The 16,364-nt window shown below is 44.0% G+C and overlaps 1 protein-coding gene across 1 annotated transcript in view; it reads left to right on the forward strand.

Annotated features, from left to right (window-relative positions):
- FCHSD2 (FCH and double SH3 domains 2) overlaps window positions 1-16,364 on the forward strand; it is a 119,637-nt gene that overhangs the window by 93,709 nt on the left and 9,564 nt on the right. Inside the window, exons 11-12 of the mRNA XM_066207567.1 lie at window positions 5,850-5,966; window positions 7,248-7,352. Of these exons, the coding sequence (XP_066063664.1) occupies window positions 5,850-5,966; window positions 7,248-7,352 (222 nt within the window). The remainder of the gene's footprint in view (window positions 1-5,849; window positions 5,967-7,247; window positions 7,353-16,364) is intronic.

Below are 16,364 nucleotides of genomic sequence, written 5' to 3' on the forward strand. Positions count from 1 at the left end.
AATGTTTCCCATCAATCAGGTATTTTCCTTTATCTAAAAAAAAAAAATGGTTTGAGCTTGAATTTAATCAATTGTTCATGTTATTAAATTACTTAGATGATTTCATGGTCTTGGTTCATTTGGATGGGCATAAATTCTTATTTTTAAAAAAGAAAGTTTTCCCAAAAAAAAAAAATCCCTAAAACAAACCACATACTCTTAAAGAAATGGTTTTGTTTTAAAAATAATTCAGAAAGAAATGATTGATCAGTTCCTGCCAAGCTTTAATCCTCTCCAGAAATAAATTCCCAACACGGATTTATAGACAGCAAAGTAGAGAATGGGAAAGAGTCTTTTAAATACCTTTATCCTCCCAAGGAAAGCACATCTTGGCCTTCCATGGAGGCTGCTGTGATACTCCCCCGTCCTCCCACGAGGAAAGGGATATTTATTAATTCCACAGAAATGCAGCGTGTGGAAAACACACTCACTGTGCTGTCCCTGCACTCACAGATAAGCCACGAGAGCAGGGCAAAAGAGAAAGGAAATTGGCCGGCTTTTCTCTCTTTCCTGTTTGGAAAAGCTGCTTTTTCCTTGATCCCGGGGTTATCACGTGAGAAAAGGAGGCAGGTGACACAGAAGTGTCCCTGGGACGGGAGGAGAAGGGCCCTGAAAAGCTGACGTTTCATTTTGGGGGGTCTTTTTCCTGTTTTTCAGTCACTGTTTTCTCAAGAGAACATGAGGAAAAGCTGTGGCCCAGCTGATTTCTCCCACGGCTTCTTGACATGAAAATAATCTCTTTTTTCCCCCCCGTTTTAATTTGCACAAAAACACCTCAGGAAGTTCAGTGGAAAGTTTTGCAGTTTCCCCCCACTTAACTTGACTGTTTTATGGGTAGATTGTGAAAATAAAGGTGAATTTCCCTTCACTCTCAGAAGAAGGTCTTGGAATTTCTCAGCAGCTTCTATGAAGGAATTTTATATAAGTTACATAAATACAAAAAAAAAGGCCCATATTTTTGTATTTACAGTGCTCTCTACATTTAATACCGGAACAGACCAGGTTTAAGTATAACTTTCTTGAAGCTAAATCTTAAAAAAAAAAATCGAAGTTATTATTTAATTTTATCAACCTTTTAATACCAGAACAGACTGGTTTTAAGTATAACCTTTTTGAGGCTAAATATATATTACAAAGAAGTAATTGTTTAATTTTATTCAGTATTAGGAGTTCTTTCTGAGGAGAATTACAGCCATTCAGGTACAGAAATGATCAGTGGGTGTGAGTGGGCAAAGCTCTGTGACTTGACCCACCTCGTGCCTGTCTAAAACTGATTTTATTTAATCCCTCCCACCCCAGCTGGGCTTCAAATAAGATCTGAGATCTAATATTTATATTTGAGGTTGATACTGAAGAAAAAGGAAAGTTTTGGATCTGCTGGGGACTTAGCTTAGGTTGAATTGAAGATCATTTCTGATTTTCTCTGAAGTATAATGAGCTGAAATTGGCTCCCCACCTAATGGATTTTAATTTTCACTGCCTAGTGGATTCTATTTTAATTTTCACCACCTAATTTTAATTTGGAGTTAGAATTCTTTGGGTTTTAGCAGTCAGGAAACACAGTTTAAGCAAAGCTCTGAGTATTTTCTAACAGTGAAGATCAGGGAGCGGAAGTTGCACTTGAAAGAAGCGGCCACATAAAAACTACAAATCTGTTTATATTGCATTGAAAATATCTACTGAATCTTTTTTTTCTGCCATCAAATTTGATTTTTAAAGTCCTTTTTTTGCCTTCGGTTACCTAATGAGGGCAATTTTTCCATATTTCTAGTTCTAATAGATTTTTGGAAGACTTGGCTGGGAATGCAGCTGCTGTCAGGGCTGAGGCAAATGAGGATAATTATGAGGGTGAGAATAGAAGTAAATTAACAAAAATACGCTGCACTCTAATTTCAAAATTAATTTCAGTGAGAACAATCAAAACCTTGAAAAATAATTAAGATTCAAATTAATTTTTAAAAAGGGGTTGTGCTTTTCATCTCTTGTATACAGCAAAAGTTCTTAATACAGAAACATCGAGGCCTGGGAATAACAAAGCTGTGTTGATCAGTGATAATATAATAAAAATCAATATTTTTAAGATTCTAGACTTCGAAAACAAAACCGAAAACAACCCAAAACCCAAACCAAAACATCCTTGCCCAGTCAGATGTTCCTTTTCCTTCTGCAGCCCCCTCATCAATTTATTAGATTAATTTAATAATATAACTGTGTTAGTTTAAAAAGCAGCATATGGTTCTATAAAGCAGCAATAGTAGGTTGATTTGCATTTAGCCTTATTGTAATATATATGTGATAATAACAGTGGATTTAAGTCCTTTTTTATTTGTTATTCTGAGGGGGGAAAACCCCTTTATGCAAAAAAAAAAAAAAAAATCTTAATTTTTAAAGATGAGGAGTTGAAATGTTGGAAATTGTCTGAAATATGAGTCAGCCCCAGCTCACTCTTGGCTAAATTAAAATTAAACGAGTTCAGCAATAACAGACTGAAAGGAGCCTCAAAGTTGGCTCACGCTTTTCTCAGAACTGCTGAGTTTAGCAGTGAGTTGTGTGAAAAATGTCATGTGTGTTCCTTCCTCCTCCCCAGAGTGTTGCTCTGCAGCCCTGGCATGGAAACTTCTTGTTTTCACCTCTTTTTAAAAGAAATGCCTGTTTTTTGCGTGTGTTTCTTGTCGGTGCCTTGCATGCAGTAAATGTTCCCTGCTTTTTGCCTTGCTGGAAGCGAACTTTTTTAGGTCTCAGCCACAAAAATAAGGAACTTGGAGGCTCAAGCGCCAACGTGGGTTTTTTTTTTTGCTTTCAAGGCAGCCTTGTGCCATCTGCATCCAGATATAACTGGGTAAATAAGAATACAGGCTGAGTTTGGGTCTGTTGGGAGGCAAATCCTGCACCTGCACCAACATTTCAGACCAAAACGGAGAAGTGACATCTGTCTGCAGCCTGAATGCTTTTGTTAATTTAAGAAACAGCATTGCTGCCCCTGAGCTTTTTTAGCTGCTTGGAGCCATCCAGAAGTTTCTGTTGGTTTACTGATCGAATTTTTAGCCCTAAACACTGTTTTCCTTGTAATCCGAGCCCTGAGGGAACGGCAGAGTGTCCATCTATGTTTAGCTCAGGTTTTTTGGCTCTCCCTTCATCCCTTGGCCACGGAGAGTGGGTTTGGTTTCCCTCTCTTTTTGGAAGAGGTTAAATTGAATCATTGGACGTCTTGGCACCACCAGGATCCAGTCCTGAGAACACTTCAGCTTCATGGAGTAAATCAGGTCTGGATCAGACCCTTCAGTCCCTCCGCCTTCTTCCCTACAATTTGGACTTCGTTGTCCCCAGCAGATGAATCTGGTTTAGCTCCTTTCTTCACACCTGTTTTAATGGCAGCTGGGTTTTTATTTTCTTGATGTTCCCGTCCAATCTGTCTTTACCTGAGGGGACACAATTAAGGCTTTTTATTGCTGCATTTTTATATTGTTTTATTTCTAGACCTTTAAGCAAGGGTGAGGTCTGCCTGGGTGCAATACTGCTTTATAAATAACTAATACAAGTCTGATCCTACAAAATTCCTTTGTTTTTTAGTAAGCCTTGAAGAGCAGCCACAAAGTCCTCGTTCATTTTTCTGGTCAAGTGCTTTTGATAAATAGACTGAAACCCAGAATCACACTTGGGGTAATGGAGAAGATTATCAAGTGACTGAAAAGTCTGGATTCTTTCCATGTGAAAAATGAGCTGTTGAGTAGGAGCAACAGCAGTGGGAACACTGAGAATGTTATGGGCTGTTTTTACCCTCGGATGCTTCATAGGGAAGAGGGAATTTCAAAGATCCTGCTCAGGTTAAGGCTCAGGTGAAAGCTGTGGAAGAAGCTGTATGATAAACTGGGAAAGCACTGAGGTGAAACGTTATCTTAAGGATTGGATGTGCCTAAATAAATCTATGAGTTGTCTTCTGCGAGTTTACAACGGAGTAGCTTAACAGAGGTAATTAAAGAAGTCAGTAATGAAGGAATATGATTCTCTAAATCCACCTCAATAGAAGCCAAGTTGCTAATTAAATTGAGAGGATGGGTGAAGAGATCCTCGCCTGAAGCTTCACCTTCCTACCTGATCATCGCAGCCTGTACCTCTCCTCTTCCTCTTCTGGGCTGCTCCACACCTTGTGTGACAATTCCCTGCGCTTGGAAATTCACACTGGCTGGGCATTTCAGGCACTCAGAATTTCAGGTTCAGTTTTGGCAAAGAACTTGTCTGAACAAGTAATGAGCTGAACCAATGTTGCCTCTTTTTCAGTTACATCCCCTGACAGGCTGTCGGTCAAAGTTAACGTTTTTTGTCTCTTCCATGAGGACAGTGTAGTCTGAAGGCCAGAAAAATCTTGTTTTCAGGTTGCCTCCTGGTGTCTCTTGGTTTTACCCCAGTCTGTGCCAAATGCTGGTGTAGACGATGAAACTCTCGTCCTTCCTTGACACAAATCATCCCACTTCGCCTGCTAAAATACCTGATCTCTGCATCTCTTCTGCAACAGCTGGAGCCTTCCCAGCTACCCTGAAAACAATTCCATGTCTTTCTGCTCTCTTACCCTTTCCTGACGGCTGAGCTTGGATTTCTCCTGCCTAAACAACCTTTTCATCCTTCTGGGCTTTTTCTCTAGTTTCAAACTCCACCTGATGAAGAAAAATGGTGTTTTTTGAACCATACAGAGTGAGAAATTGGTGACACGGGCATTTCTTTCACGCTTCAACAGCTCTGTGCGTATTCTCTCTTCTTGAGTCACAGTTTATAAGGGTTGATCTCAAAGACTGGGTAGGATTATGTCAGGACTTGGGATAAAAAGGATTGCAGGGGAGTTGTGGATTGCAGAGATTGGATCAGGGGAAAAAAAAACAACCATAGGGACTGGTTGAGGTTGGAGGGGATCTCTGGAGGTTGTCCCGTCCAGAGCTCTGGTTGTCCAGGATTGTATCCTGGTAGCTTTTGGATATCTTCAAAGAAGGAACCCATCCCAAATGGTTCTGTGACTCTGTTACAAATGGAAATGATGGAAAGATTGGGAATGATTTCAGTAATTTCATGCTGAGAAATGTTTCTGTTCCGTTCAGCCTGTAGACAGCGGAGAACTATTTTGTCTTGCTTTAGCAGGAACTTCTCGAGGGGGACAGTTTCACTTTTTGTCATTGACACAACAAAAGCAGGAGTAAGATGGAACAACATCAAAAACGTGATTGGAAATTTCAGTCTCTGTTTTGCAGACAGAGACGTTTTTGGGCAGAAACTGCCGTGCCGTACTAAAATATTTGATGGCATTGTGGTTTGATCACAGTTCACAAAGAATGAGCCCCTTGGTCACACTAAACCTTTCATCTTTGGGAAAGAGTTGTTCCCACGAGGGTGGAGAGGCCCTGGCACAGGGTGCCCGGAGAAGCTGTGGCTGCTCCATCCCTGGGAGTGTCCAAGCCCAGGTTGGATGGAGCTTGGAGCAGCCTGGGACAGGGGAAGGTGTCCCTGCCCATGGCAGGGGTGGCACTGGATGGGCTTTTAAATTCCCTTCCATCCCAAACCATTCCATGATTCCATGCTCTTTGCTTCCTCCAATGGCTGTTTACTTTGGGAATTGAATGCTTGTGAACTTTTGGCTTTTGGAGTCGCCTTCCCACAACCTGGTACCATCCCAAAGTTCACCAGGAAGTTCTTGTCGTACCTTCCTTGTTTCATAAGAAACGAGATCCCAGGCTGATAAATGTAATACAGAATTACCCTGTAGGTTAACACAGGGCTAGCCCGGGGTCTGGGCCATCCTCTCATGCCCTTGTCCCCTGTCCCAGAGCCGACAGCTGGAATCGGAGACGGGAACGACCGAGGAGCACAGCCTGAACAAGGAGGCGCGGAAATGGGCGACGCGCGTGGCCCGCGAGCACAAGAACATCGTCCACAGCCAGCGGGTAGGTCTGGGGGAAGCACGTTCCTTGGGACAGGAGCTGCTGCACGCACCAGGGAATTACCTGGTGTGCGTTTCCTATCTTTTTTTTTTCTTCTGTTGGAGCCGGGATTAAGGCTCGGGTGATGCAGTTTCGTGTTTGGACTGAGATGTTTATTAAGTCTTACCTATAGCACAGTCTCACAGGTTGTGAGTTCTAGCTAACAAGGTAGGAAATGACTCTGTCTCTAACTCTTTCTGAGGTCTTTTAATCATGAATTATCCAATAACGAGATGATACCTATATTAGTTTTACTTTTAACCCAATAACCGATCACCAGTGGTCCACAGTGTGGACTTTTTCATCCAGTTACAAAATACCACCCAAACCCGTGAAGAAGAAGGTGAAAAAGAAGGACTCAGCCTATGTCCAGAATCCTCCGTCTTGCTTTATATATTTTACTATATTCTAAAACCTTAAACTCTAAGTTTTCCACCCTGTGATATCACACGCTTCTATTCAAACCCCACACCCACAATCCCAGTGCTGTCTCTCAATTCTGGAAGCCTGTTCCACAGGCTCAGGTCGAATGCAGAGTTTGCTTGAGGCTCAGTGCCTGTCAGCAGAGAAAGCCTGAAATTCTCAGTGCCCGGGGTTCCAGCAGCCTGGGCCCTGTACTCACGTGGTGTCAGAAGTCTGTTCCACACCAGGAAAATCCGTGAGGAATTTGCCCTTCAGTCTAATGCGAAGACATAAAATCAGATGTGAATTGATAAATTTGTTTCTATGCCTGGGGCTCAGATCTGAAGAGCCAAGGGCTGTGTTTGGCAGTCAGGCAGCTGGATTTTGGAATGTGTTGAATGTGTCGTTTAGGAGGGAGAATCAATACAGAAGTTCCTTACTCTTCCCCCAAAAACTCCAGCCATGAAGGAGCCTGCTGTGCTTTCACCACACCCTGCCCAGTTTCCCAGTCGTCCCAACAATTCCAGCCCCTGAGCACAGCATCAGCTGGAGAAAAACAACATCCAGAATGCTCTGACATCTCTGGGAAGGCTCCAGGGAGACCTCAGAGCCCCTTGCAGGGCCTGAAGGGGCTCCAGGAGAGCTGGACAAGGACTGGGGACAAGGGATGGAGGGACAGGACACAGGGAATGGCTTCCCACTGCCAGAGTTAGAGTCATCACCTTTTATTTCCTGGGCTGGACCTTTGTTGGTCATCCCACAGAAGAGTAACTCCCCTGCTTGTCACAAATACTTGTCTTTGGCATTTGCTGCACCTGTGGTGTGTTTCCTTGTTCCTGGCAGACCCTGGAGGAGCTGGAATGCCACGGGCCCGTGATGTCGGAGCAAACCCGAGCGGAGCTGGAGCAGAAGATTGATGAAGCCAGGGAGAGCATCCGCAAGGCTGAGGTAAAAATTGGCATTTTCACTTCCCTTCCCACAGGTTTGGTAGAGCTGTTTCTTTTGGTTGATGGAAATGTGTGCTTTTAGCATGAAAAGTCAGGGAATTTTAAGGTGTCGTTTTCCCCCCCCCCTTCATTTGGTGTTTGTCAAATCACTGAATGAACTTCATGAAACTCCAGATCAGAAGAGTGATATTAAAAACACCTCCTGAGGAAGAGTGAGTTCTCTTGCTGCATTTCTCACTGTCAGAGGTCAAGAATCTTTAGGGGCTTTATCTGAAACACATTGGAAAACAATCTCTTTTTTTTTTTTTTTTTTAACTGATTTCCTTCTGCTTGAAGGCATTAATACCAGAAAAGGGTGATTTTATCTCGGTCTTCGTATTTTTCTAGAAGCAGCTGCCACCTGCTGTTGTAGTGGGTTTTGATACGCAAACTAAATCGGACTGTTGATGGGAAAACATTGGAAATAATCCCTGTAGCTCTAATTTTATTGCGAGGTGCTTCTAAGTTTTTGAGACTTGTTGCGGGTTTAAGACTCATGGAAAAAAATCAGCTTATTTGGCTGCCGGTGTTGGGTTGGTAAAAGTGAACTGTTTTCATTGCCACTGACTGAAAAACCCCATTGCAGGCAGCAGGATCTGTTCTGCTGGGTTTTGGATGAGTGGGTTGCTTAATTAAAACTGTAGAAGAAACCTAATTGTTTCAGTGAAGTGCTTCTCATACCTCAGAGTACCTGATGTAATTAGGAATGTGATTTACAGGTGAAGGGGTTAGAAAATGCAGAGCAAAATGTTTCCTCCTCCTGGCAGGAGAACTATCAGGCTCTCTTTTTAAAGCAAATGCAGGATATGGGTTTTTTTTAAAAAAACCTTAATTCTTACAGAAAGCAGTTTAAAAACCTGTTTGGAGTAAATCATTTCCAACAGACCATACTCCAGAATACTTGTGTATGTACGTACGTAGTTAATGATTAAATCTGCAAGGATGAAAGATAAAAAACGGCAGCAAGAAATAAAATCAGGATCAGAAGTTGCCAAAGAGAAAGTTACTGCAGCAAAATACTGTAGAAGGTACAAATTAAATCAGTGTGAAACTTCAGTGACTTAGGACAGAGGGAAAGTGCCAAGAAGTGGAAGTTTTATAGGTTATTTTCTCCAGGACATGTGTTTTAGCTAATACAGACAAGTAGTGTATTTTCCTGGTTTTCCAGTGTGTTGGAGTTAAACCATCCTTTATCCTCCTGCCATTTAATGTGTGCCCTGTTTTACAAGGGAATATGGTGCCAGTGCCAAGTACTTGAGGATGAAACTCAGTGACTGGGGGATTCTTGCCAACTTTGTTCTCTTCTGCTGCGTATTTTAAGGACATGAAATTATCCCTGAGCTTTTGGAATGGTGTGGAAACCACTTTGTGGGACTTCTCTGTATTGCCACCAAAGTTGTTTTTAACACGGAATTGTTCATTTTTTATTTTTTTTTTTTTCAGATAAGCCAATAAGTGAATTTAGGGAGATTTTATTTCCACTGGGGAATGGCTTTTTCTTTTAGCCCCGTTGGTCCCCACTCCTCTAAGATTGAGTTCGAGACCACAAATTAAGAAATTTTTGCACACGTAAAATCCTGGAGAAGAGCAACCTAAGCTTTGAGCTGAAACCTTTTCTTTGGGAATGCAATTATAATTCCTTCCAGTGTGTGAAAAGCAAACATTCCTGCATATTTGAGTGCAACTGATGGAGTTGGAATTACTGTGGGATGGGGAGTGGTATTTGTGCAAAAAGTTATTTAGGCTGCAGGGAGTTTGTTCTGGTATCACATCTGAAGGTGTGTGAGGGTGACACAGAGATTTGTATTTTATTTTTCTCTTTTTGATGGAAGTTTTTCTGTCTGTTCTATCCCTTTTTGCTTTCTTGACTCATTCCTTTTCCTTTGCAAATCCACTTTCTTCCTTCTTTTCTGTCCTCATCATTCCTGAAGGGGTAGACAACTTCACAAACATTTTGGGATTAGTTTTTTTTTGGTTTGGTCATCTTCCACTTGCCTGTTTCTCCTTGGGGAATTCTATATCCCCATTGCTCCAGTGCCTTAAAAAGCAGGATGATCTGAGGCAGGTCTTTTAGAGAGGTTTTTTATTGGTAAAGGAGTTTTTTTCCAGGCTGTGTTGGGCATAGGTGTGCTCATCTCACTTCCCTCTTCCTTGGAAACCCTGAATTCAGGGAAATCTCAGCCCTGGCAGGAGCTGAGGGTCTGTTCCATATGGATAACTGGATTTAACAAGTACAGGGATGTGGAAACAGGTGTAGCTTGAAAGTACAGCAAAGGAATTGAGTAAAAATGCGCTCAGGATCAGGAAATACTGGAGAATCCCAATCTTTTTGTCTTCCACAAGATGAACATAAAGCCTCAGACTGGCACATCTACAGCTCAGTGGGTTATTTCTGATCTTTCTCTCCCTGGGATAACAGCTATTTTTCCTTGTGATGTTTTCCAGGGAGCAAAGTCCTTGATTAGAATTGGGGGGAAAATCAGGAATTCCAGCAGAGTGCTGCTGTGCAGGTGATACGTGACTGTAACTGAAAACCAGCACACGCATTTTTGTGTGAAAATTGGAAGATTTGGTGTTTGTTAAAGGGTTGTTTGGGGATATTTTTTGTTTGTTTGTTTGTTTTCTTTGCTTGTTTTTAAAGGAAATGTTAAACTAATGCTAGATTTTGAATGATAATATTGCTGGCACTGGCAAAGCAGTAAAATTGACTGTAGTTAATGACACACTGTGGAGTTTAGATCCAGGGGGATTCCATCCTTTTCCCAGCAGCATTGAACCACTCTGATAAAGACAAGCCCTGAGTGCACGAGGTGCTCCTTCAAATTGAAAGTGGCACAATTCAGGCATCAGCTGTAAAGGAGATCAATTAAGAATTTGGGAATTGACATTGAAAACTGATAATCTGTGAAAATAAACCATTCTTGGAAGCTCCTCTGTACTCACTCACCCAATTCAGGTAATTGAAGTAGAACTTCTGTGTTTTCAGCTTTGATTTCTGTCGCAGCAGGAAGGAAGGAATTGAGCTTGATTTGACTCCCTTCATCTTTCAATGGCTGGAGACAAATTTCCTGGGAGCAGAGCCCGATCCCCCAGGCTGTCCCCTCCTGTCAGGGAGTTGTGCAGAGCCACCAGGTCCCCCCTGAGCCTCCTTTTCTCCAGGCTCAGCCCCTTGCCCAGCTCCCTCAGCCACTCCTGGGGCTCCAGCCCCTTCCCAGCTCCATTCCCTGCCCTGGACATGCTCCAGCCCCCCAGTATCCTTCTTCTCAGGAGCCCAAAACTACCCCCAGGACGGGAGATGCCTCAGCAGTGCCAGCACAGGAGATTTCTTTTTCTCATCCCATTTTTCCTCTCTTAGACTGAAGACTCCAGCGTGGGTCTCCCCGAGCAGTTCAGTTGTGCCAGGGCTGACAGGATTCTTCTCCAGGATGGTGGGAGGGTTCCCATTTGCTCTCAGGTCTTTGGGCCTCCACAGCAATTAATTCTGTTCCCACTTAATTATCGGGGGATGCATTTTGTCTCCTCATCAGGATATCTACAGCTCTCCAGAGAGTGTTTGTGCCAGATTAGATCTGGTTAAGGCTCATTGCGGTGCTGTTTACCCTGTTTGTTCAGCTCAGAGGTGTAGGGCCATTTTTACTTGTACATGGGGGGCTGATTTCTCCCCCTCCTTGTGTTTGGCCGTGGATATTTACTGCTGTGCTGTGGCACAGTGGGAACGAAGCGAATTCCATATGCTTCAGGAAAATAAATGAAACAGAGTCGCAGAATCACAGGATGGTTTGGGTTGGAAGGGACCTTCAGGATCAATTTTAGTCCCAACCCCTGCTGTGGGCAGAGACACCTTCCACTATCCCAGGCTGCTCCAAGCCCTGTCCAACCTGGCCTGGAGCACTTCCAGGGTATGAGGCTCCTGGTCCAAAGGAAAGGTGAATTTGTAAAATGTCACTCGCTGCCATCTCTGGTTGAGCTCAGGAAGCAAAGGCTGGGAGAGCTGTGCAGGGAACCAGGTGCCTTCCCTGCAGGAGATGTGTGGGAGTTGTTGGCCTTTCCAGGTCAGCAGATTGAGGACTGGCCTGGAAAAATCCCAGTGACATCCACAGAGCAGGAATTTCAAACTCTCTCAGTTTAGCGAGGGGGGAGAATGACTTTTTACATGGTGGGTAGTGCTGGACAAGGGGAATGGCTTCCACTGCCAGAGGGCAGGGAGGGATGGGATATTGCGAAGGAATTCCTGGCTGGGAGGGTGGGGAGGCCCTGGCACAGGGTGCCCAGAGAAGCTGTGGCTGCCCCTGGATCCCTGGAAGTGTCCGAGGCCAGGCTGGATGTGGCTTGGAGCAGCCTGGGATAGTGGGAGGTGGTGGGCTTTGGGGTGTCTCTAATCCAGCCTCTGCCTAAATCTTAGTGAATGTTTTGGCTCTGAAACATCCATAACATTTTTCTCTCTCTGAAGAACCAGTGCTCACCCCAGGACCACAGAGAAATAATAAATGGTTGCATCCATACATTTTACAGACACTTATATCCTTACAGATTTCCATGCAAGCCCCGTTCCCAGCAGCTTGAGAGCCACTTCTTAAACCCTACAAATTCCATACTTAGGGATCTTTAGTGTTTTATGTGCCTGAGCTTGGGAAAAACCCATCTGCCAGTTGGGCTGGAGCTGTGCAGGTGGATTCTTCTCCAGGAATAGCTTCCCCTCCATCTCCTTAACCTTGGAATTCCCTTGGGAGAGGTGTTACGTGTGCCAGTGCCTCGTTTCCTGTTTGCTTCACCCCAACAGCCTCGCTGGATGTCAGTCCATGCAGATTATTTAGCGTATAAATTAACTCCTGGGATAGCTGTACAAACCTCCCGCCCAGCCTCCCACTTAGAAAAGAAACTCACTCGGTGTTGTGGTGGAAAATGTAATTTATGAGCTAATTCCCCACCTGGAGCAGAAAGAGGATCTGGATTTTTGGTGAGTTGCGTTGGACAGGATTTATCTTTTTGGTTGGGGCGGTTTTGCCACAGCTTTATGTTTTCCCACCCCAAACCCCGGCAAGGCATTGCAAGTGAAATTTTTCAGTTTATTTCCTCATACACCCCTACTTCAGCACAGTGGGCTGTGATTTAAAACTGAACTGCCTGGAATAAGACTCTGGGTTTTGAGAAGTTTAGGGCATTCGTAATTGTAAATCAAATTGATTTATAGTTATTCCTTATTTGAATTTCCTGATTATATTGATTTATAATTGTTCCTTAATTATAAATCAGATTTACTTATTGTTTGTTCTGCACCTTGAAAAGCCATGGCAGGTAAAGCAACTCTGCTTTCAGGAAAAATCCATTTAAAACTGGTTTTAACAAAAACTTAAACCAGAATATTGAAGGGGCAACATTTGCTGCATTTCTGTGTGTTTTTTACCCCGACACCTTTATAGATGGCTTTGAAGGACTTGGATCCGAGGTGTTTGTGGGATGTGAAGGAGCTCTGGGTTTCTTTCCAGCTCTTTTCTCTCCTGGGAACAGGGAACAGCTCTGTAATGTTCCTGTTGGGTCTCATTTCCATGCCTTGCAGAGCAGTCGTGTATCCTCATCTTGAGTAAGCTGTGGGTCTAAAACCATTGCTTAATTAAGTCTGGAACAGTAAATAAACAAAACTATTGCATCTCCCACGTGGAGCAACCTTGGGTATGTGAGGAATAGATAACAGTGTTTATATTTTCTGAAACTTGGGTGGTTTTTCCTTTCATCTTCTTAGATCCTCCCAGCAGAAAGAACAGCTCAGAGAAGCAGGGACCCTCAGAAGAGTGTGTGCGTTTTGTGGGTGGCTGATGGTTTTTTAATCAGTGTAAAAATACCCCAGTCTCGAGCTATTAAGCAGTAATTGGGGACTGTAAACAGCAATTCCACTGTCACACAGGAAAATGTTTGTCCTGCAGCGAGACTTCCTAACAATGAAATTTGGGCAGCGCCCAGATTTCAGAGCCAGTGCTGGATTCCAGCATTCCTGGGCTTTGGAAGCTCAGCTGCCTTCCTGGAGATGCTCAGAGCTGCAGGGAATGCCAGGGGGTCACTTGGTTTGAGATTTTTTGGAGTCTGTCAGTGGAGGTCACTCAGTCAGGGGGGCACAGCACGAGTGTCCCTGGGAACCATCCAGTGGGAGGCAGGGAAAACCAGTGGTTAAAGCCTTGGTTGGTTTTTAATGGGATGATCTTTCAAGGGAACAAGACTTCCAGAAAAGATCGTGACACAACGTGGTGAAACGCTGGCGGAATCACCGCTGTTGCCCCGTTTCCTTCTGAGTTAACATTTTATTCTGGCATAACGAAGGCATCAAAGCCCAGCTAATTCAGGTGTGGCCATGTTTGAACGAAGTGTTTGTATCTTTATGGAATCACAGGGTCACTGAGGTTGGAAAGGCACTCCAAGATCATCGAGTCCGACCCAGCACTGCCAAGGCCACCACTAAATCATGTTTAAACGTGTCGCTGTCCCCGTGCGAGAAGCAGAATAAAGTTCTGCTCCAGAGTAGTATTTTATTTGTATTTTTCCTTCAGATGGGAAGCTGTTAATTCTGGTCTACCAGCATCATTATTTAGGTCAAAACATAATTTCAGCTTGTAAATAACTTTCAAGTGCAGACCTGACCTAATGCTCCTGGTACTTTTATGGCTTGTCTTCAATGGAATGAAGCTCAAAACGTTTGTGGTTTGGAACAAACATTTGTTGATCGTTAATGCTCCTGGCTGTAAACAGGGAGGGGGAACTCCATTGCATTTGCTGGGTACGTTGAACTAAACCCTCTTGTCAAGTACACTCAAGGATTTTGGAGCAGCTTGTTTATTTTAGCTCACAGTTTGTACAAACAAACTGCAGCAGAGCGAGGGCTAACAGCAACTGCAGATGTTTGTAGCAGCCTGGGCCCGATGTTTATCGCTGTAGCATAACTCAGCCTAATTGGAAATTGCATAACGAGGTAAACAGCAAAGCAACTGGGCTGAGCGATTCCTTGGTGGAGGCGCGGGGAAAGTGTCAGGATGTAAAGACAAGTCAGGGCAAAGCTACTTCACAAGTAAATATCTGCATTAATATTGGTATGTATATTTATACATTCATGGTGGGGCTGGACTGGGCTTGGAGCAGCCTGGGATAGCAAAAGGTGTCCCTGCCCATGGCAGGGGGTGGCACTGGATGATTTTAAGGTCCTTCCAACCCGAAACGTTCTGGGATTCTGTGAATAAGTTGCCTTTGACATGGTTGTTCTCCCTGCCCTGTGCAACTCCAAGGTTGGAGTGGGTTTGTTCAAAATCTCGGATGCTCAGAAGCAGGAGAGAAGGGATGCAAATTACTGTGTTTAATGTTTCCTCCTTTTCTCAGCTCTCTGAACACTATTTACTGTTAATCATTCTCCTGGAGACCTCTTGCATGGAGTGGAAACTTCCCTTGGCTCAGTGGCTTTGGCTTTTCCCATGGGAAACACCTCTCAGAGTTGTCCCATCCTCCTTTCTCCAGCCCTCATTAAGGGAGAGAGCGTGTGCATGCAGCTGTGGCTGTATGAAGATGCATCTGACATCCTAAATTTCCCTCTTACAACTGACCTACTCTTTGAAAATCACATTTCCTCTACGCTGAATTGAAAATAATCTCTCTCAAAAGTGGTTTGATGAAGACGGGTTTAAAGTCACCTTCACAAATTCGGTGGAAATTGAGACATCTTCAGGGGTTCAGCTTAATAAAGTTAACAGTCATTTCTGACTCATTTTCTCAGCAGAAAGATACAATTCTGTGGTTCTGTAAGTGCAGCAGCATGTCAAAAACAAGAAAAATACCTGTGTCACTTCAGCTCAGCACAAAATTTTGTATAAAGCAAGGATTTGTGTAAGAGATAAATATTTACCTGCCCCCCCTTGGCATTTGAATTCACTGTACACAGATTCTTCATAGTCTGCTGTGCTTCAGCCACTACTGGAAAGGGAATTTCCCTCCAATTTCTGCCTGAACTCACCTGTTTTTGCTGGTTTTGCTTGGGTTCCCGGTGCTGCTGAGCGCTTGGTGTGTCAAGGGTGTTGCAGTGAGGTGCTTCGGGTCCCTGAGGCTGGAAGGGAAAGGAGATGAAACTTTGCTGCTTGCTAAAAATGACAAATGCTGCGAAAAGGAATGCGGGCAGAATTCCAGGGTGCTTCCGTGGGTTTCTGTTGTTGCCTCCATCAGTGACCCCCTGAAGGGTTTTGGGGAAATCACTTGATTTTTGTTCCTCTGATCAGCAAGGGCAGCCAGGGGGGTGTTGAGAGGGCTGGTCTGCACAAAAATATCCACAATTTTATCCCTGGGTTTGCCCTCCGCCTCTTGCTGCAAACCTGCCCTTGCTGCAATCCTGAATTTCTTCACCCTGCTTTTCCCATCCCTCCTGTTCAGACTGTGAGCTGATTTGGATCAGGGTGCTGCTTTGCCATGAGTTTGTTAAATCCTTGGCTCCATCAGCCAGCGAGCGTGCCAGGATGCCAAAGTGAACCCAGCTGTCAGAAAACCTCCATTTTCATGCCGTTCTGAAGGCAAAAATCCTGAAACTGTTGGTTGGAGTGCAATCCTTAGTTAATTTGGGGGTTATTAACATATTGTGCTTCCATAACAAATGAGTTTCCTGTGCTCTCTGGCACGTGCTGGTGGAAAACAGCCTCGCAGGGGAGTTGGTGGGTTGGTGTGTGTGTATCCTGTCAGGTTTGTTTGCGTTTCGCATCCAGCTTAGTCACCACCTGGAAGGGTCTGCACTGTGCGTATTCCTAATTTTAGAAGTCTTGGGAAGCACTGGGTTGTTGGACTTCAAAGCTACACTGAACTGCTTGAGGGTGTGAATTGGGAGCGAGCATAAACTCAAGAGGTGTTCCTTCAAAAAACACCAACTGCTGAGTCTGGCTGGGCCTCCAGAAAACCGTTCCCTGTGTCCTGGCTCACGGCGTGTTCCTGCAGGCAAGGAAATGAGGAGCGGGGCTCA

The sequence above is a fragment of the Chamaea fasciata genome, unplaced genomic scaffold, assembly GCF_029207755.1.
Source record: "Chamaea fasciata isolate MVZ Bird 193981 ecotype frontalis unplaced genomic scaffold, bChaFas1.0.hap1 SCAF_2, whole genome shotgun sequence".
In the NCBI taxonomy this organism is placed as follows: domain Eukaryota; kingdom Metazoa; phylum Chordata; class Aves; order Passeriformes; family Sylviidae; genus Chamaea; species Chamaea fasciata.